We start from the raw sequence: 22,818 nt of genomic DNA on the forward strand, positions 1-22,818 counted from the left end.
TATTTAGAGATGTCTCAGCCCCAGCCCTGCACGCCTTAACCTCAGCCTCACTGACTGACCCAGTGCTCCAGGCTCTGCTCCAAGGATCCAGTAAGTCTCAGGTCACCCTGTTCTGTAGGAGACTGGGCGCTGAGTTCACATCCTCCCAAAGAGACCTCTGCAACCTCAGAGTTCAGGGGAGTCAGCCTGGCTTCAGCCTGAGGGTGGAGAGACCCATTTTCCAGATGAAAGCAGGAGCTGGGACCTCTTGTGTTTGTGAGAGAAGAGGTTGGGGTGGGAGAGATTGGATCAAATCTGGAGGTTGAGACTCATTTCAGACCAGCTTTAAAACAATATTAAAGATTCCCCTTATACAGGGTTTATGGTATGTGGACCATTGATGTCAGTCTCCTGTATATTGTTGGCCTCCGTATCTGTAGGCTCCTCCTCTGTGGATGTGGGGACAATGTAAGGGACTCAAGAATCCTCAGATTTTGATTACCACAGAGATGATTGTATGGGGATTTATATTAAATTATCATGAGGCTTTCTACAACCAGCAACTCTGTGAAGCTGGCTCTATTATTTATCATTGTCAGCAATTTTTTTTAATAGTGGTAAAGTACACATGACATAAAATTTGCCATCTTAAGCATTTTTAAGTGTCCAATTCTGTAATGTGGAACATTTTGATATGACATCTTTTGCTCCCCTCAATCCTCTTACACTTTCAGTAAATTTAAAAGACGTTAATGATTTTATTCATGTTTGTAGAAACCAAAGCTCAGAGATCAGAACTTACTTGATGTGTTATTTTGCCTCCTGCTTCCTATAACTCCATTACTCCAAGAATTATACTTTCATGGCCAAGGAGAGATAGATATTATTTATGGCTTTGTGGCTTGTTTTCTCTGCGGACTGTAACCTCCTCAACTATGTCTAGGATGCTGCATCAGTATGTTGATCAATTTGGTGAAAAGCTGGTCCGCAGGCGTCCACTGGAGCTCAGGGCAGAAAGACCCAGAGCTTATCTTAACACCCTTGACCTAGTGGCCTTGGGTGTGGGCAGCACCCCTGGAGCTGGCGTGTACATCCTGACTGGTTAATTGGCCAAAGTGAGAGCTGGACCAGCGACTGTCATCTGCTTCCTGGTAGCTGCCCTGTCCTGTGTGATGTCTAGTCTCTGCTTTGCTGAGTTTGGAGCCCGGGTACCATGCTCTGGTACTGCGTATCTCTACATCTACATCACTGTGGGACATTGTGTGCCTTCATCATTGGCTGGACCCTCATCCTGTCCTATGTCTTGGTGAGATGGTGGGGAGGGGGAAGGTGCGTAGCTTAAGATCAGGAGATAGGAGGTGGGGTTTAGGTCTTCACTCATTCATGAGAACTTTACTATTGACCTTGTGGGGTGAAGTGGATAATAGTGGCAGGAAAATTCCAAAATGTCATTCTACTGAGCTCTATCTTGTTTTTCTTAAATGATGGACCAGGAACCCAGAGGAAAGAGAACTGTAGGGAGTGGGTGAGAAGGGAGGCGTGTCCAACAAGCTCATCCCTTTACCGTATTGAAGTCTTTGCTCAGCTGCTGGATTCATGGGATTTTCCTTTACATGTGGATTTAAAATTTCAACCCTCACCTTCCAGCCCTTCTGACCCCAAATTTCTGTTACATTTTTCCATGTGACATTGATCTCCTAGAATATTAATTAGTTGACTTATTTTGTGGATCATCTGGCTCTGCCCTCCCCAACCCATGAAAAGAGACTCTTTGAGATTAAGTATTTTGCTTGGAGTCCCCTCCCCTCAAAATATATCCCATATTAGAAACCGATTTATGTTTGTCAATGAATATTCCTTCTTCTGTTGCTGCAGCCACCGCCTGTGTGTCCAGGGCCTGGAGCTATGTCTTTGACAACCTGATTGGGAACCACATCTCTCAGGTGTTACAGGAAACTTTCTCCCTGCAAGTGCCCTACTTCTTGGCCAGGTATCCAGATTTTTTTGCCCTGGGCCTAGTACTGCTGTTAATAGGTGAGAAGGAGTCCATGATAGGATGTGGAAAGTGGGGTATTGAGGGGAAGCTGTGGTGGGAAAGCCTTGGGATGGAAGAATGGTGGGGGATTAGGACTGAAAAGAAGCATCTGGGATATGAGAAACAGGAAGGCAAGACACAGACCATTCTTTCCCATTCTTGGTATTATTGACAATTTGGACTAGATTATTCATAGATTTAGAGGTGTGCATTTCAGATTTTTAAAATAATCTTTGTTGGGTATTTAGTAGCATCTCTGGGAACATTAGAATATTTCCAGACATTGCCACATGTCATATGGTGGACAAACCACCCCAACTGAGAATCATTTACTTAGACCATAATTTTATTCTCTGTACTGATACCAAAGATGTGATTGTTGTTGTTTTTTTTAATAAAAATATCTATTAAATTTTTATTTATTTATTCGGCTGCAATGGTAATTAGTTGTGGCACACAGACTCTCTGTGGCACACGGGCTCACAAAGTGCATGGGCTCAGTAGTTGGGACTCGAAGGCTTGGCTGCTTCCAGGCATGTGGGATATCAGTTCCCTGACAAGGGACTGAACCCACGGATTGCATTGCAAGGCAAATTCTTAAACACTAGGCCAAAAGAGAAGTCCCCAAAGATGTGTTTTTAATTGAGAGGAGATTAAAATAACATAAAATAAAACATTTTATTATTTTCCCCAGCTTTATTGAGATGCAAATACAACACAGTATAAATTTAAGGTGTACATGAGATGCTTTGGTAGAAGTTTATATTACGAGAGGGTTGCCACAGTCAGAAATTGACCATCTGAAAGTGTACAATTCAGCGGGAGTTAGTACATTCATAATGCTGTGTAACCATCACCTCCATCTGGTTCCAAACATTTTCACCACCCCAAAGGACACATTGCACCCACTGAGCAGTCACTGTCCATCGGCCCATCACCACCAGTGCCCTAACTCCCAGATACCACTAGTCTGCCTTCTGTATCTATGGGCTTAGTATTTTATATGCTTCATGTTCCATCTTTCCTGCAGGACTGCAGGTTCTGGGAGCTCGTGAGTCAGCCCTGGTTAATAAAGTGTTCACCGGCATCAACATTCTGGTTCTCATCTTCATCATCCTCTCTGGCTTCATTAAGGGAGACCTGCACAACTGGAAGCTCACAGAACAGGACTACACATTGAACACGTCTGGATCCAGTGACACCTCCAGGTTAGGAGGGTTCTCTTGGTCATAGTAACGCTTGTGGGAGTGCTGATATGGGAATATGGTGGAGACTAGAGATAAATGGGCTGATGGATCCAGGTGACAAGGGTACTGGGGCCTGGGACTTGTGGTACTAAGGGAGGAGTCCAGTAGAGATGGCTGAACTCACCTCACCCACCTTCTCCTTCATTCCTTATTTCACTGTAGCTTGGGTCCTCTGGGTTCTGGAGGGTTTGTACCCTTTGATTATGAAGGGATTCTCCACGGAGCAGCTACATGTTTCTATGCATTTCTTGGCTTTGATTCCGTTGCTACTAGAGGTAACATGGTCATTGTGTGTCTCATCAGGGGTGTGGGCACAGTTTGGGCTGCCCTTGGGTGTAAGGGTCGGTAGAAGGTTAGACTATATTTGTATGTCAAGAGGGAATTTGATTCTGTGATTTCACCTCAGTGTGTTTTCCTGACCCAGAACTTCCACTCTCCCTGCAGGGGAAGAAGCTCTAAATTCTGATCGTTCCATCCCCTCGGGCATCATGATCACGCTCTTCATCTGTTTTTTGGCATATTTTGGTGTCTTGGCATCACTCACCCTCATGGTGCCCTACTACCTGATTCATCCTGACAGCCCCTTTCCACAGGCTTTTCTCCACGTTGGCTGGGATGCTGCCAGATATGTTGTAATCATTGGCGCCCTCTGTGCTCTTACATCCAGGTCAGTGTCTTGGTTTTCTCCCCGTCTACTGTCAGATGCTCCAGTATCCCAGCCCTTGGGATTGAGAGACAAGAGGGAAGGGCACCTTGCCCCATGTAGACTAGGGAGCAGATGTCCTGGTCTCTCCTGTTTCTTCATGTCCTCATATGTGTCCCCATTTCCTCTCCCAGCCTCCTGGGTATCATGTTCACCATGCCTCGGCTGATCTGTGCAATGGCAGAGGACGGGCTCCTTTTCCGGGGACTTGCCTGGATCCATGATTGCACAGGCACCCCCGTCATGGCCATCATGGCTTCTGGGAACCTTGCAGGTGAATAAACAAAACCCACTCCATCTTTGGTCAACTTCCTTATCTTGCATATGTCCAGTGGTTTCTCACTGTCTCTCCCACCTTGTTCCTGCCCTCATTCTAGGGATCCTGGCATTACTTTTTGAGTTCAGGGATCTTGTGGACCTTGTGTCAATCGGGACCCTGCTTGTTTACTCCCTAGTGGCTCTTTCTGGTCTTGTCCTCAGGTGAGACTCCACTACATCTTGACTGGGGGCCATGGACTCATGGGGATTGATGGGGTGGTAATCTTCTGCCTTCATGCTGTCTTCTAAATGTCCTGCTCTGCTTAATGCAAGACTGATGTGGAATAGGCTGTGTGATGTTGGATGAATAGGGGCTGCTGTTAATATTGCTTTAATACCTCTAATTAAGATACCAGCAAGATCAGAATTTAAGCAAGCAGGAGAAAACAGAGGAGAAAATTGAGATGAAGCCTGATATTGAAGGAAGTCCTTTGGAATCCGTACCTGAAGGAGGAACCTCAAACATTCTGAAGAGTCTGTGTGACCCTATCAACACCATCCCCACCCAGAAATCTGGCCAGATTGTCTATGGATGTGCCTTCCTGCTTGGTGAGCAGTGGGATTTCTCTCTGGTTATACTCTGAAACTGACAAGATAGAGTGGGATTCTATGTCTTTGTTAGCTGAGGAGGAATCTTGGAGATATGATGGCTCTTCCTGCTGTGGGCAACCTGGGGAGGGGTGTGACCTGAGGTCCTGACGTCTTTGTCTTCTGGGTTCAACCTGTTCTTCTCCTTGACCCTTGCAGTTCTCCTGCTGATCATTCTGAGCCTGATCCTGGCCCAGTGGCCCAGCCAGGTGTTCTCTGGAGACCCTGTGCTCACAACAGTGGCTGTGATGCTGCTGCTGCTCATCACTGGGGTCACGGTCATCATCTGGAGGCAGCCCCAGAGCCCTATTCACCTTTATTTTAAGGTAAGTGACCTTATGTGCCCAACTATCCACCTCGAGTGAATGAAGTCTGCATGCTTCATGGCCTAAACATCATTTGCTGGACCAGGGAAGAAGCGAAGTTATTAAAACAAACAGACCCTTCCCTGATCCACACTCAGTGCTTTACATACACAATCTCAGTAAGCACTGAGTGCACAGCCTGAGTAGGACTGGAGTCTTCCCACAACCATGGGGTAGGGTTTCCCTTTCAGATGTCTGTGGTGTGTTCAGGGATGAACTGACTCTGCCCACAGGTCCCTGCTCTTCCTGTCCTCCCACTGGTGAGCATCTTTCTGAACATTTATCTGATGATGCAGATGACCTCTGGAGCCTGGGCCCAGTTTGGTATCTGGATGGTGATTGGTAAGTGACTTTCTGGGATAAAGAGTGATTGAACCCAAATTGAACTCCCCCAAACTGTCTTTGATACCATGATAGAAGCACTGTTGGGCACTTGTAATTGGGGAGAGCACCTACTTTTCCTTCTCATTGTCTCATTTCCCTCCTAGGATTTGCCATATACTTTGGATATGGGATCTGACACAGCTTGGAGGAGAACGATGAGCCACAGCCACCAGCCTCCACCTCCCAGACTCTTGATAAAAACATATCAGGTCATGAATCATCTTAGCCACAGGAAGTAGATGCTGTGTGGAATCCCTCCATGCACTGGAGGATCTGCTGGGTCAAGGACACTGTGGGTCTCTATGGCCTGTGAAGGTGAAATGCACTTACTGCTGTGTATTTATTGCTAGTGGACAAAATGACTTGAATGTTTTACAATTTCTAAGCAAGCTTTTAAAAGCACAATATACATCTTAAAAAGTGCATGCTTTGTTAGTGAGCAACAAGATGACTTTTCGCAAAGAAACTATACCAGTATAAACCAGCAACTAGAGGAGGAAATAAAATATTAACCTTCACATACAAAGCATGTTCCTATGCCTAATTTCAGCAAACACAGAGATTGAAACTTGGAAAGGAAATACAGGCAACTTATGCATTTTGTCAAGAGTTACACTTTACGTATTAAGACAAAAAGAGGTTGGAAGTAAAAGCAAGGGAACAGATATATTGTGCAAACAGTAATACTAGGAAGCCAAGGTAGCTATGTTAATACCAAACAAAGTAGACTTTAAGAAAAAGAGAATAAGTACTTATAAATTAGATCATTTCATACTGATAAAAGGAAATGGTCGTTTTTATCTCTTTCCCCAACTTTATTGAGTTATAGTGTAGTGTGGTAGATTAGCTGCTAAGTCGCATTGGACTTGTGTGACCTCATGGACTGTAGCCCACCAGGCTTCTCTGTTCATGGGGATGCTTCAAGGCAATAATACTGGAATGGGTTGCCATTTCCACCTTCAAGGAATCCTCCTGCCCCAAGGATAGAACTCATGTCTCCTGCACTGCAGGTGGATTCTTAACTGACTGAGCCACCAGGGAAGCCAGTCACATGCTCTTAGAGTTACACAATAGAGTAGATGGGGGAAAGTTCTTTATTGAAAAAACTACTCCTATTTTGCCAGAGGAGAGGGAAGTGGATGGGAAGTAACGGTTGGTTGATAAAGGGTGACAGTTGCATAGAACTAAAAGGAACTGAAATTGGAGAGACAAGATTAAAAGGTGCTGCTGCAGAATTAATGTTTAAATTGGGCTTACGGACATTGAGGACATTGGTAATAATGAAGTACAGGACTGTTGGTGGGGATGAATAGCTGATGTAGAGTGAACGAGGGATGGAGGTCAAGATATTGAGTACAAGTTATTGGGGCTTCCCTGGTGGCTTAGAGGTTAAAAGCGTCTGACTGCAATGCAGGAGACCTGAGTTCGATCCCTGGGTTGGGAAGATCCCGTGGAGAAGGAAATGGCAACCCACTCCAGTACTCTTGCCTGGAGAATCCCATGGATGGAGGAGCCTGGTGGGCTACAGTCCACGGGGTCGCAAAGAGTCAGACACGACTGAGCGACTTCACTCAACAAGTTATTAGGTTAATTTAAAAACAGATGAGGGTGAACAGAATTAGTACTGCAGTATCTTACAAGTTCTGAGATAACAGGCTTAGAAAGCAGTTCATGGAGACTGATTCTTTTGAGTAAAGCTTTGATGGAAGAGGCTGACATCACCTGATTGCTGTTCTTCCCTTACTGCTGGGGGACAACCAGATATCCAGTGCTACCCAATGTGCTGTAACAGGCAACACAGAATACTGTCCATGAAAGAGTCTTGATGAGAAGTTGAATCAGAATGTACTCAAGTTTCTAGATCAACTGCTAGTTCATAGAAGACCTAACAGTTTCAGCCAAAAACATTATTAGCCAAAACCAGAATGTGGGCAATTTTCCAACAAGGAAAAATGATGCACTTTCTGTAACAATTAAATGATATGACCCAAAGTGGAGAGTTAATGTAGACATACCTTGGAGATTTGGTTCCAAACCACTGCAATAAGGAGAATTGGCAATAAAGAGAGTCACACAATTCTTTGTTTTTCCAGTGCATATAAGCTATTTTATACTACAATGTAGTCTGTTCAGTGTGCTATAGCACTGTCTAATTAAACAATGTATAGACCCTATTTTTAAAGATGTTATTGCTAAGAAATGCTTACCATCATCTGATGACTCAAGGTTGCCACAAAGCTTCAACTGTAAAAAAGTAAAAAATACAGTATTTGCAAAACACAACAAAGAAACTTATATCTGTAAATATGTATGTATCTTTATATTCAATTTATATGTAATTAGTGCATATAAGTATTACTATTCATAAAAGGTGTATCTATGTAAAGTATTTGTATTAAAACAGTACATGATGTATAGAACTTTATAATTGGGTAAATTAATTAAAATGCAGTAAACGTGTACACTGATGGAGAAATGTTTTATAGATGTGTGTGGGTGTGGGTGTGGGTACATTCACTAAGTTTTGTCTGACTCTTTGAAACATGGACTGTAGCCCACCAGGTTCCTCTGTCCATGGGATTCTCCAGGCAAGAACACTGGAGTGGGTTGCCATTCCTTTCTCCAGGGGATATTCCCAACCCAGTGATCAAACACACATCTCCTGCATCGGCAAGCGGATTCTTTACCACGGACCCACATGGGAAGCCATTTTATAGATTATACATTTGATCCATCATCTCAGTTTCCTGTACAATCATTTGTATGTGTGGTTTGGGCAGCAGACTTTAAGCAGATGGGGATATATGTCATGAGTAACTTGATAGCTAGGGAAAGGATAATAATATTAAAACAATAATCATCTATAAAGCAGTGTGGAAAATTTGCCCAGTGCCAAGGGAAACCAACTAATCAGGTCATTGAAAGGATCAGTCTGTGTTACCTTCTGCAACCATTTTGCCCCTTGGAAAATTTTTTCTGTGTGTGTCTCAATGTCTTCTGAGGTAGTAATGTAAGTCAAAGAAGTCATGTGAGTAATAGTATAATGCCTTCTTGTTTGGCCATTAGAAAATCTAGGGCAATTCTCTTCTCTAAAACCTACTTTGGCTGTGGGTTTTAGGTATATCTGTTGTGCTACAATTCTTTCTGTGGTTTCTTCAGTTATTTGAGCAATGGTGGCTTATAGATTTCTAAGTATATTTCTGTTTACATATACCCTTGGGCTAGGAACCAAGATTCCCAAAGACTTTGCCACCACTTATCTCGGTATCCTGCTAATATGGATCTCTTGACTCTGTAATGGGGAGGTAACATAATGACCCAATTCCATAAACCTACTTGCCAGTTATTGAGACATACCTTGGTTAGATGGATTAGTTCCAGAACCACATATGAAGACAAAACCCAGGAGAGCAGAAGGCAGATTTGGACAAATGGGGACCCTCATACACTCTTGTTCGGAATGTAAATTTGTGCAAACACTATAAAACACAATATGGAGGTTTCTCAAAAAACTAAAAATAGAACTACCATCTGACCCAGCAAGTCCACTCCTGGGTATATATCCAATAAAAACAAAAACACTAATTTGAAAAGATGCATGCCCTTCTATGTTCATAGCAGCATTATTCACAATTGCCAACAAATGGAAGCAACCTAAGTATCCATCAACAGATGAATGGATAGGCCTTCCCTGGTGGTCCATTCCTTTCCAATGCAGGGTACACAGATATATGATGCCTAGTCAGGGAAGATCCTACATGCCATGGGGAAACTAAGCCTGTGAACCACAGCTACTGAACCCACATCCTGCAAATACTGAGGCCCTTGCAGCTAGAAACCATGCTCTGCAACAAGAAAAACCCCTGCAATGAGAAGCTTGCTCACTGCAACTAGAGAGTAGCCCCCACTTGTTAAAACTAGAAAAAGCCCACGTGCAACAAGGAAGACCCAGCACAGCCAAAAGTAATATAAGTAAATAATTTTTAAAAAAGAAATCAGATGAATGGATAAAGAAGATGTCACATAAATATTTATATGTGTGTGTGTGTGTGTGTATATATATACATATGATGGTGTACTACGCAGCCAAAAAAAGAACTAAAACTCTCCACAATAGCTTAATCTACTTCACTCCGTCTTGTGTGGTTGGCTTTAAAAAACAAAATGACAATAATGTAAATCAACTATACCTCAATTTTTAAAGAAGTTAATGTAATAGTCAACCACTTATATTTAAGACCCATGTTGCTGATTTGTGCTCAGTGTTTTAGCATGTGGGTCATTTGATGGAGGTCAGAATCTAGTCAACCTTTACCAGTACCAGCATCACCCCCTCACCACTCCACTTCCTGCTCCTGGCTTTTCCTTCTTGAGGAGCAGAGCTCCTGACCTCTCACATCATGTATCACTTCTCTGTCTCTGTGCTTGGCTCTCCCAGCGACAGAACTCCTTCAGGAAGACCAAGTCACATCCCCTTTATCCTCTCCCATTAACTGTTCAAGACTCAACAAAGCGCAGTGCTTGTTCAATGTTTGTGTTGCTTGAATTCACATCAGACATGTTAAGCTGGGGTATAGCTGAGCTTGAAGGTCCCCACACTGGGGTGTCTCAGGTCAGGTGCAGACTGTGGGGAGTCGAGTCATGTAAGAGGACTGGGAGGGAGCAGGGTTGAGTGGGATCTCAAGTCTTACAGCTTGTATTTCTCAAGGTCCTTGATCTCAAGTGTCCACAGAAATGATCAATGAAAAGTACATAGCTGAAATAGGAAAGAGTTTTCTTTGAGCCAAACTGTGGCCCTCAAGGGAGACAGTGTCCCTAGAGCTCTGAGGAAATGCTCTGCTGAAGTGTGGTATCCAGCACAGTCTTCTACTTCATCCAAGCAAAGGACATACATCAACATGACAGGGTGTATTCCTTCAAGGTTTCAGAAGAGACAGACTTCATACACGGACAGCAAGACGGTAGCTCCCTGGTGACTGGGAAGGGAGCCTTATCTCCCAGAGAGTGCTAACACTCATGCCATGAGGAGGGAGTTACTCATCCTTATCTTCAAAACAGTTGCTATTTACCTGACTTGTTAAAGAAGACATTCTGTGAGGGTTTCATTCACACAGAGTTTAGGCTGAACCATGTATTATAAGTCAAAACGATGTCCCTATACCTCAATATATGAACATCTTCTCAATCACAAGCAGATAAAAACCTTAGAACTGTTTGATTCAGTGATTCTACTTTTGATGATGTAAGCAGAAGGATTGAATGCACACTCTGGAAGAGATAAGTGCAAATTCCTGTTCACAGCATGTTTCACAACAACTAAAGCATGAGAGCAACACAAGTTTTCCATTGATCAAGAATGTATAAGCCAATATGGTAGGTACCCTCAATAGACTATTGTTCACCATTAAAAAGAAAGGGAATTCTAACACAAGATACAATAGGGATGACCTTGCAGACATTTTACTAGGTAAAATAAACCTGACAGGAAAGGAGAGATATGGAATGACTCCACTTACAATGAAGTACCTGGAGTGGTCAGATTCATAGAGACAGAATGTAGAAGGGTAATTGCCAGGAAATGTGAACGGGAAATGGGAATTACTATTGAATGGAACAGAACTGATGTTTTTGCAAGATGAAAAACTTCTGAAGTTTGCACAAAATTTGAAGGTACTTAACACAACTGACCTGCAGACTTAAAAATGGCTAAAATGGTCAATTTTGTGTTATGGGTATTTTACCACACGTAAAAAAACCTCTCAGAACCACCCCGCCGACCGCAGAAGAGTCAGGGCTGATAGTAACACTGCTCCCCGCCCACCCAGCCCCATCTCCACCCCAACAGCTCAGGGGTGAGGACTGTTTTCTGTGCTCAGGACTCCCTGCTTCAGTTCTTGGAGATGTCTCAGCTCCAGCCCTGCCTGGCTTAACCTCAGCCTCCCTGACTGATCCAGTGCTCCAGGCTCTGCTCCAAGGATCCAGTAAGTCTCAGGTCACCCTCTTCTGTGGGAGACTGGGCGTTGAGTTCACATCCTTCCAAAGAGACCCCTGCAATCCCAGAGCACAGGAGGGTCAGCCTGGCTCCAGCCTGAGGGTGAAGAGACCCATTTTCCAGAAGAAAGCAGAAGAAACTGAGAGCTGTTGTGTTTGTGTGAGAAGAGGTGGGGAGAGGGGAATTGCATCAAGTCTAGAGGTTGTGAGACTCTTCTTAGACTCTTTAATATAGAAATAATAGACTGAGGACCTGGATGAAAACTTGCCACCCAGAAAGGACATTTTGGAGGTTTTGCTGCCTGGAAGAGGGGTCTCTGGAGTCCCACTCCTAGATCTTAATCGAAGATTTGAAAAGAATTAAATTAGGGCCATGGGTACTGCAAAGGTCACCGCACCTCTGATCTTCACCATTTCAGTTGCTACCATAGGCTCGTTCCAGTTTGGCTACAACACTGGAGTCATCAACGCTCCTGAGGAGATCATAAAGGACTTTCTCAATTATGCTTTGGAAAAGCGGTCAGGAATCCCCCCGTCCAGCATGCTCCTCATATTCCTATGGTCCTTGTCCGTGGCCATTTTCTCCATGGGTGGTATGATCGGTTCCTTCTCCATCGGACTCTTTGTCAACCGATTTGGCAGGCGCAATTCAATGTTTATTGTCAACCTGTTGGCCATAGCTGGCGGCTGCCTTATGGGATTCTGCAAAATGGCAGAGTCGGTTGAAATGCTGATCGTGGGCCGACTGGTTATCGGCCTCTTCTGCGGACTCTGCACAGGATTCGTGCCCATGTACATTGACGAGATCTCACCTACTGCCCTGCGGGGCGCCTTTGGTACTCTCAACCAGCTGGGCATCGTTATTGGAATTCTGGTGGCCCAGATCTTTGGTCTAAACGTCATCTTGGGGACTAAAGATCTCTGGCCTCTGCTCCTGGGCTTCAGCATCATACCAACCATCATCCAGTGCGCTGCCCTTCCATTTTGCCCTGAAAGTCCTAGATTCTTGCTCATTAACAGAAAGCAGGAGGAGAAGGCAAAGGAGGTCCTCCAGAGATTATGGGGCACTGAGGATGTGGCTCAGGACATCCAGGAGATGCAGGAAGAGAGTGTGCGGATGTCGCGGGAGAAGCAAGTCGCAGTGCTAGAGCTCTTGCGTGCCCCCAACTACCGGAAACGCATCATTGTCTCCATCATGCTCCAGCTCTCCCAGCAGCTCTCTGGGATCAATGCAGTGATCTACTACTCGACAGGAATCTTCAAAGAGGCAGGTGTCCAGGAGCCAGTCCATGCCACTGTCGGCACAGGTGTGGTCAACACCATCTTCACCGTGGTGTCTTTGTTCTTGGTGGAAAGGGCTGGGAGGAGGACTCTACACCTGATTGGCCTTGGAGGGATGGCTTTTTGTTCCATCTTCATTATGATTTCTTTGTTACTAAAGAATGATTATAGCTGGATGGACTGTATCTGTATTGGGGCCATCCTGATCTTCGTGGCCTTCTTTGAAATTGGCCCAGGCCCCATTCCCTGGTTTATTGTGGCTGAACTCTTCAGCCAGGGACCCCGCCCGGCTGCCATGGCAGTGGCTGGTTGTTTCAACTGGACCTTCAACTTTTTGGTTGGACTACTCTTCCCCTTGGCCGCATTCTACTTAGGCGGCCACGTTTTCATCTTCTTCACCATCTTCCTCATTATCTTCTGGGTCTTCACCTTCTTCAAAGTTCCTGAGACCCGTGGCAGGACTTTTGAGGAAATTACACAAGCCTTTGAAGGGTAAGTGCAGACAGGAACCCGTGGTGAGAAAGGCCCCATCATGGAGCATCCAGCCCACGAGGGACACCAATGCCTAAGACGTGCCTCCTACCCACCTCCCTCCCGTCACAAAAAGCAGCCTTGACCTCATCAGGTTGTAACCCAGGACCATTTCTGAATGCTGCTACTCCATTCCTTTCTCATCCACACACTCGATGGGCGCTCAGACGATCCCAAGGCTGGGGTTAGTCGTTGTCATCAATGGCTTTTGAAAATTTCATTTCTTGGACATTCTCTTCAGCTCAGGAGAGACCAAGTAAACCTACCTTCATTTCAGGAGGGATTGGCCACTTGGTATGTGACAACCTGGCCAGCTCCTGCTCCCTTAGGTTCTAAAATTGCCTCAGGGCATTTTGGGGAGTGGGCTAGAAGGTACCATTCCTCCAACCTCAGACTCATCAGGAAGCAGGTACACTCAAGATTAGGGGGCAGAGAGGGGTTTCATAAGAGCTCCTTCTTCTCTTCCACATAGCTCTACTGAGCAAATTAACTTGAGTTTTATTTATCTTCTGGTTTGATTTGCATAAATATTTATTTTTTTAATATAAAGTAATTTTACCAAATAATGAAAGCACAAGGAAATTGAAGTTAGAGGGAGGTGCTTCAGGAGAGGTTACAGGGTGGAAGATTTTATACTGAAGAGGTTAAGGTGCAATAAGAAAGGAAGGATTTAGGGAGAAAGGTCATGCATAATTGGAGGATGCATGATGGGGTGTGTGAAGTTTGCACGTTGCCTCTTAACAATTTCTATCCTCCCGATAAAAACTCTCAACTTTCTCAGAAAAGTCATGTGCCTGTATAAAGAAGCTATTGGTTTCCTTTGGAACTTTTTTCTTCATTTAAGATTATATGTAGTATTACTTGAAATCTAGGATTATTGCTAGGGTGGGCATTGTAGTTAATAGGGGTTTATGGGTTCTAATTTTGGATGGAGTCCAGAGAAGGGATGGTTATTTCTACAAATCCTCTCTCCCCTCACTGGACCAAGCAGCTTCCTTCTCTGTAGTGAACTCACTTTTTTAAAAAAAATATTCCTATCATCCATCTGGTGGGAGAGCCTCCCAAGTGAGCAACCAAAAATCTTGGTTCTTGGTAGAGGTTCATTATTTCTTCAGTTTGTTGTTTAGAGGATTTTAGATGTTGATTTTTATTTTGCTTTAAGCCATAGCTTTGAAAGAACTTAGAGATGTTTATAGCTAACTTGGAATTTGTAACCTCAGCGCCGGAAGATGATTTTTTTTCCTGAACAATTATTATCCAGTTGACGTGTGTTATTACATGAGGGTCATCTCGTGCTTGTTTATGTCAGCTTACCGTGTGAAGTTACCCTTGTTACCATGTGACATGGTGTTACGTCAGGTGCCCCCTGAGGGACTTGAACTTTCCTGTCGACCACACGTGACAGTCTGTGTGGATGTGCGGCAAACCCACACGTGAGCGTGAGTGTTTGTGCACCATCACGAAGCAGTTGCTGGTTATCTTGTTAGGTTCCTAAGTCCCCTATTGGGTATAATGTGTTCAGACTCATTCGTGTATATGTAAACAACACTGCCTCTGCTGGGTGGAATCTGTACCAATGGTTTTCTTTGAAACTTCAGAGTTCCATCCCATCTGGCTGCCTTTCCTAGTTGGAGAGGACAGAGAGAACTCCCTAAATGTTAAGACTGAGAGTGGAGGACTCACTCTCCACTCAGACAGCAGGAGAAGACAGGAAAGAGTGTGAGACCAGGACATGATGCCTCCTGGGTATGCTGGAAGGGCGTCATGGGGGAGTGGGGGCATTCTTAAGGGGACAATAAGCTTCTAGATCTGGGGTGGCCAGAGGGTTTGCTGAGATGGAGGGATTACATTTACCACAGCCCACGGCCACTTCCAGGATCATCCAGTATTTTTAGAAGTGGAGACTGGGCTCTTCATCCCTCCTTCATATGTTGTTTGATCTCCCTTAGCTTCTTTGGTGCTTACATATTTCAAGCCTTTCAGTCAAACCCTAGCCTATGACAGTATTTGGGTTCTAAGTTCTCACCATTCCCTGTGGTTGCTGAGGCTTTGGGTACAAAACTCGCAGTGCCTTGGGACAGGGCTTTGCCATGGCCAAGGACTGTCCTCCAGCTGCACCTCTGCTCCGACTCCTCAGACCAGCGGGTTGGCAGTGGTGCAGCATGGAATGTTTCCCAGTTCTCAGTGACCAGGTTGTGAATAATTTCCAAATGGGTTTTTTCTATTATTGTTGCTACAGTTCTTTGTTTTGAAATAAAATTCTAAATGTACATATATTACATCACAGGCTTGGCTTTGTGTGTGTGGGGGGTGGGGAGGGGAGGGGAACCTTCCTCTGTAACAATAAATCAGCTTTAAACACCGTGTGGCTGCTCACTACCTGTTGTAACCTAAATAAGTTTCTTATATGAGAGTTTTGTACAAATGAAAATAGCCATACTCGTTTATTATGCGCAGATGAAATGGAAAAGCCTTAGTGCGTTGCCTTGCATACTTAATAAATTATGTTGCTTGCTTTCAAAAAAAGAAAGAAAAAATAGTAACGATTCCCCTTATCCAGGGTTTGTGATGTAAATACTGATGTCAGTCTCCTGTATATTGTTGACCCTCTGTATCTGCGGACTCCTTCTCTGTGGACACGGGGATGATGTAAGGGACTTGAGGACCCCCAGATTCTTATACCTTAGAAATGACTGTATGGTGATTTATACTAAATTACAATCAGGTTTGCTCCAACCCACAACTCTGTGAAGCTGGCTCTATTGTTTACCATGGCAGCAATTTAGGAAATAGTAGTAACATACCACAGAGCATAAAGTTTGCCATCTTAAAAATGTTTGTGTCTTTTTCAGTAATGTGGCACTTTTTGATGCAACATGATTTGCTCCCCTCAATCCTCTTACACTTCCAATAACTTTGAAATGTATTAAAAGTTTCATTTGTGTTTGTAGAAACCAAACCTCGGAGATGGAGAGCTTGCCCCGTATGTCCTTTTATCACCTGCCCCTCACAACTCCATTGCGCTATGGACTTGGACTCCAGGGCTGAGGGCAGATGACGTTCTTGATGGCTTTGTGCCTTGTTTCTTCTGCAGAACATAACCTCCTCATCTATGTCTGCTGCTGCTGCTGCTGCTAAGTCGCTTCAGCCATGTCCAACTGTGTGCGACCCCATAGACGGCAGCCCACCAGGCTCCCCCGTCCCTGGGATTCTCCAGGCAAGAACACTGGAGTGGGTTGCCATTTCCTTCTCCAATACATGAAAGTGAAAAGTGAAAGTGAAGTCGCTCAGTCGTGTCCGACTCCTAGCAACCCCATGGACTGCAGCCTACCAGGCTTCTCCATCCATGGGATTTTCCAGGGAAGAGTACCAGAGTGGGGTGCCATTGCCTTCTCCGCATCTATGTCTAGGATGCTGCATTAGTATGTTTGACAGTTTGCTCAGAAGCTGGTCGGCAGGCGGCCACTGGAACCCATAGAGGAGTCTGAGAGTCCTGAAGCTCATCTGAACACCCTTGACCTGGTGGCCTTGGGTGTGAGCAGAACCCCAGGAGCTGGCGTGTACATCCTCACTGGTGCAGTGGCCCTGCCTGTCGCTGGACCAGCGACTGTCATCTCCTTCTTGGTGGCTGGCCTGTCTTGTGTGATGTCTGGGCTCTGCTATGCTGAGTTTGGGGCCTGGGTTCTATGCTTTAGTACTGTGTATCTCTACAGCTATGTCACCGTGGGACAACTGTGTGCCTTTATCACTGACTGGAACCTCATACTGTCCTTAGCCATCGGTGGATCAGGGGAAGTTGTGGGTTTAAGATCAGGAAACAAGGAGGCGGGATTTACTTCTTCACTCTTCACTCATTCATGAGAATCTTGTTATCCACCTTGTGGGGTAAAGAGGATAACAGTGGCAGGAAACTCCCACAATGTCATTCTATTCATCTCTATCCTGCTTTCTTTAAATGATGGACCAAGAACCCAGGGGTCAGGGAACTGTAGGGAGTGTGTGAGAAGGAAGCATGTCCCATGGGCTCATCCCTTCACCATTTTGAAGTCTTTGCTCGACTGCTGCCTTCATAGAATTTTCCCTTATATCTTGTTTTAAAATTTCTAGTCTCACTTTCCAGTTATCCTGGTCCCAATTTCCTGTGATACTTTCTTGCATAACATTGATCTCCTCCTAGCATATTAAATAGCTGACCTATTTTGTGAAGGCTTTCCAGGTGGTGCAGTGGTAAAGAATCTGCCTGCCAATGCACAAGACGAGACGTGGGTTCCATCCCTGGGTGGGAAGATTCCCTGGATTAGCAAATGGCAACCCACTCCAGCATTCTTGCCTGGGAAATCCCATGGACTGAGAAGCCTGGAGGGCTACAGTCCATGGGGTTGCAATGAATCAGACAAGACTGAGTGCGTGCACTCTCACACTCACACACACAATTTTGTGAATCATCTGGGTTTTCCCATCACAGCCCTTGAAAAGAATCTCTTTGCGATTAAGTATTTTGTTTGGGTTCCCTTCCCAAAAAAAATATAGCCCATGGCCGTGTTAGGAATCTACTTATGTTTGTCAATGAATATTCCTTCTGCCACTGCAGGCACCACCAGTGTAGCCAGGCCTGGAGCTACACCTTTGACAGCCTCATCAGGAACCACATCTCTCAGGCGTTACAGGAAACTTTCTCTCCATATATGCCCTCTTTCCTGGCCACGTACACAGACTTTTTTACCCTGGGCCTGGTGCTGCTGATCACCAGTGAGTCAGGGGTCAGAGAAGAATGGGAAGAGCAGAGTGTGGAGGGGGAGCTGGGGTGGGAAAGGCATGGGTGGCAGAATGGTGGGGGATTAGGGCTGGAATGGTCTCTGATGTGAGAGCAAGAGAGGCAAGACATAGACCATTGTTTCCCATTCTTGGCATCATTGCCAGTTTGGGTTGGATCATTCATAGGTATAGGGGTGTGCGTTTCAACTTTTTTAGAAAATCATTGTTGGATGTTGAGTAGCATTTCTGACATTTACCCACTAGATACCAGTGATACCCACCTCCTAAACTGTGAAAATCAGAATATCTGGAGACATTGTCAAATGTTCCTTAGAGGACAAAATCATTCCCATGCTGAGATTCATTTACTTAGACCTATTAGTATCTCTTCTGTATTGAGACCAAATTGTGGTTTTAATTGATGAGAAATTAGCATAGCACAAAATTAAACATTTTATTATTTTTCCCAGGTTTATTGAGATATGAATACAACACTGTACAAATTTAAAGTATACAGGTAATGATTTGGTAGATGTATATATTGTGAGATGATTGTCATGTAAGAAATTAACCTTCTGAAAGTGTACAATTCAGTGGTACTTAGTATATTCACAATGTTGGGCAACCACCTCCATTGAGTTCCAAATATATTTTTTAAAAAAAACATTTGATTTCAAGGCCAAGCATGTTTCAAATCTGTAAGCAAGATCACCCAACTCAAAATAGCAAAAGAGTACCCCTATCAAGTGAGTTTCCAAATATTTTTATCACCTTAAAAGGAAATCCCATACCCACTGAGCAGACATTTTCATCTGTCCAGCACCAATCCCTCAGCTCTTGGCAACTGTCTATGGATTTAGTTACCTTGGATGTCTCATATTACATCTTTCCCACAGGCATACTGGCTCTGGGAACTGGTGAGTCAGCCTGGGTTTACAAAGTGTTCACGGGTATCAACATTTTGGTTCTCAGCTTCATCATCGTCTCTGGCTTCATTAAGGGAGACCTGCACAACTGGAAGCTCACAGAAAAATATTAGCTTGCTCATTGCAAACAGCTACTCAGCCACAAAAAAAGAACCAAACTCTGCACACAGCTTCAGCCACTCCTTTACATCTTGTGTGGTTGAATTTTTTTTTTTAATTTTGACTATTTTAAATGGATTATACTTCCATTTTTTTGTCAGTTAGTGTAAAAGTCAAGTGGAACGTCCCAGGTAGCTCAGTGGTAAAGAGTTCACCTGCCAATGCAGGAGACGTTGATTCAATCCCTGGGCCAGGAAGATCCCCTAGAGAAGGAAATGGCAACCCATTTCAGTATTCCTGCCTGGAAAATTCCATGAACAGAGGAGCCTGGTGGGCTACAGTCCATTGGGTCACCAAGAGTCGGACACGACATAGCTACTAAACACCAACAACAAAGAGCCAACTACTACATTTAAGCCCCATTTTGAAGGTCTGTGCCCAGTGTTTTAGCACGTTTGATGCAGGCCAGAATCTAGTAAACCCTTCAAGAGTACCCCCACCCACCCTTCACCCCTCCACTTCCTGGTCCAGGTTTTCCTTCGTGAGGAGCAGAGCTCCTGACCTCTGACATCACATTCACTTCCCTGCCTGCGAGCTCAGCTCTCCCAGCAAACAAGGAGCTCTCCAAGAGCTCCTTGGAGAAAGGACAAAGTCACATCCTTTTTATCCCCTTCCATCCATTTGTGCAAGACTGGACACAGGCACCTTGCTTATCCAATGCTTATGTAGCTTGAATTAACATCGGAGACTTTAAGCCCCTCTTCTCCTGCTTGGGGTCCTGCTGGGTTGGGGGCCCCAACACTGGAGAGTGTATGTGTGCTCAGTTGCTTCAGTCGTGCTCAGCTCTCAGTGACCCCATGAACTGTAGCCCACCAGGCTCCTTTGTCCGTGAGATTCTCCAAGCAAGAACACTGGAGTGGGTTGCCATGCCCTCTGTAGTTTCACCTTCAGTTCAGTTGCTCAGTCGTGTCCGACTCTCTGAGACCCCATGAACCACAGCACGCCAGGCCTCCCTGTCCGTCACCAACTTCCAGAGTTTACCCAAACTCATGTCCATTGAGTCAGTGATGCCATCCAACCATCTCATCCTCTGTCATCTCCTTCTCCTCCTGTCCTCAATCTTTCCCAGCAGCAGGGTCTTTTCAAATGAGTCAGCTCTTCGCATCAAGTGGCCAAAGATTTGGAGTTTCAGCTTCAACATCAGTCCCTCCAATGAACACCCAGGATTGATCTCCTTTAGGATGGACTGGTTGGATCTCCTTGCAGTCCAAGGGAATCTCAAGAGTCTTCTCCAACACCACAGTTCAAAAGCATCAATTCTTCTGTGCTCAGTTTTCTTTATAGTCCAACTCTTACATCCATACATGACCACTGGAAAAACCATAGCCTTGACTAGACAGACCTTTGTTGGCAAAGTAATGTCTCTGCTTTTGAATATGCTATCTAGGTTGGTCAAACTTTCCTTCCAAGGAGTAAGCGTCTTTTAATTTCATGGCTGCAATCACCATCTGCAGTGATTTCATCATGTGAAATGCCAGGCTAGATGAAGCACAAGCTGGACTCAAGACTGCCAGGAAAAAATATCAATAACCTCAAATACGCAGATGACACCACTCTTATGGCAGAAAGCAAAGAGGAACTAAAGAGCCTCTTGATGAAAGTGAAAGAGGAGAGTGAAAAAGTTGGCTTCAAATTCAACATTCAAAAAACTAAGATCATGGCATCCTGTCACATCACTTCATGGGAAATAGATGGGGAAACAATGGAAACAGTGACAGACTTTATTTTCTTGGGCTTCAAATCTTGGCAGATGGTGACTGCAGCCATGAAATTAAAAGACGCTTGCTCCTTGGAAGAGAGGCTATGACCAACCTAGATGGCATATTAAAAAGCAAAGACATTACTTTGCCATAAAGGTCTGTCTAGTCAAAGCTATGGTTTTTCCAGTAGTCATGTATAGATGTGAGAGCTGGGCCACAAAGAAAGCTCAGTATTGAAGAATTGGTGCTTTTGAACTGTGGTGTTAAAGAAGACTCTTGAGAGTCCCTTGGGCTGCAAGGAGATCCAACCAGTTCATCCTAAAGGAGATCAGTCCTGAATATTCATTAGAAGAACTGATGCTGAAGCTGAAGCTCCAATACTTTGGCCATCTCATGCAAAGAACTGACTCACTGGGAAAGACTCTGATGCTGGGAAAAATTGAAGGCAGGAGGAGAAGGGGACGACAGAGGATGAGATGGTTGGATGGCATCACTGACTCAATGGACATGAGCTTGAGTAAACTCTGGGAGTTGGTGATGGACAGGGAGGCCTGGCATGCTGCAGTTCATGGGGTCTCAAAGAGTTGGACACAACTGAGTGACTGAACTGAACAGCTGAGATCATTTATGGTACTTATATGCATCATGACGTACTCAGCTGGTCATGGGTTACTGTGTGCAGGACACCTGTAAGAGCTTCACCATGAAAGCCCTGGTTGCTGCTGCATGAGGGCCACATTGCAGCAACATTATGGTCATGTTATATGAGGTTATGTTATGGCTCCATTTACCTACGTTACGGTTATGGCTGCTGCATCAGCCAAGAGAGGGGCTGTGTCATGGCTGCCATGCCAGCCAGGAGAGAATAAATATGTCTGTAGTTTCTATGACTCCTCGCATCTCCTTCCAGCTTCTTAGCTTGTGCCTTACCTACCCTGGGTTCAGCGAACAATGTGAAGAGTGAGACAACTGGTGTCATGAATAGGATCAGATAGACACCCTCCTCCAGGAGATCTTGCCGACCCAGGAAACAAACCCGAGTCTTTTGCCTCTCCTGCATTGCAGGCAGATTACCACTGAGCCACCAGGGAAGACCCACACACACACTGGAGTGTTCTCAGGTCATGTGCAGACTGTGGGAAGCTGACTGGTATAAGAGGACTGGGAGGGAGCATGGTTTGAGTGGCATATCCCCAGATTTATAGTCCTTTATTCCTAATGTCTGTGATGATCAAAGGAATTCAAGTATGCATGAAAATAAACAATCTCTAATGAGAATATGAAAGTTTTATTTGAACCAAAATGAGTATTAAAGTCTGGGGGACAAACTCGGAAATAGCTCTGACTAACTGCTCCATTAAAGCATGGATTTCAGCACATTCTTATCCTCATCCAAACAAAGAACATACATCAACATAACAGGGCACATTCCTTCAAGGTTTCAAGAGACAGACTTAGTACATAGGGAGACTATAGGACCCTGGTGTCTGGGCAGGGAATCTTAGCTTTCAGGAGGCGTTAACATGAATGCCATAAGAAGGGAATTATTATCCTTGTCTTCAAAACAGATGCTCTCTGCTTCAGTGGTTAAAGAAGATGTGCTGTGAGGGACTGACAGGCTGTCTTAGTTCACACACAGTTCAGACTGAACCATGTATAAGACAAATTGAATTCCCCATACCTCAATATGTGAACATTTTCTCTATCACAAGCAGATAAAAATCCTAGAACTATATGATCCAGCAATTCTACTTCTGAGGCTATATCCAAGAGAATTGAAGACACACTCTGGAAGAGATATTTTTACACTCCTGTTCATAGCAGCATTTTTCACAATAAATAAAGCATGAAAGCAA

At 44.6% G+C, this 22,818-nt stretch overlaps 1 protein-coding gene and 1 pseudogene across 1 annotated transcript; both read left to right on the plus strand.

The window, feature by feature from the left end:
* Positions 1-923: 923 nt before the first annotated feature.
* On the plus strand, positions 924-5,845 carry LOC109572156 (cationic amino acid transporter 3-like). The gene is given in 12 exon segments (XM_070770254.1): positions 924-1,233; positions 1,236-1,290; positions 1,859-2,013; positions 3,045-3,222; positions 3,424-3,536; positions 3,706-3,928; positions 4,099-4,238; positions 4,342-4,444; positions 4,632-4,831; positions 5,030-5,196; positions 5,469-5,577; positions 5,724-5,845. Coding segments are annotated over 12 exon segments (1,875 nt in total).
* Positions 5,846-11,894: 6,049 nt separating this feature from the next.
* LOC139177365 (solute carrier family 2, facilitated glucose transporter member 3 pseudogene) lies at positions 11,895-13,423 on the plus strand (annotated as a pseudogene).
* Positions 13,424-22,818: the final 9,395 nt, after the last annotated feature.

Source organism: Bos indicus, chromosome 18 (genome assembly GCF_029378745.1).
Source record: "Bos indicus isolate NIAB-ARS_2022 breed Sahiwal x Tharparkar chromosome 18, NIAB-ARS_B.indTharparkar_mat_pri_1.0, whole genome shotgun sequence".
Taxonomy (NCBI): domain Eukaryota; kingdom Metazoa; phylum Chordata; class Mammalia; order Artiodactyla; family Bovidae; genus Bos; species Bos indicus.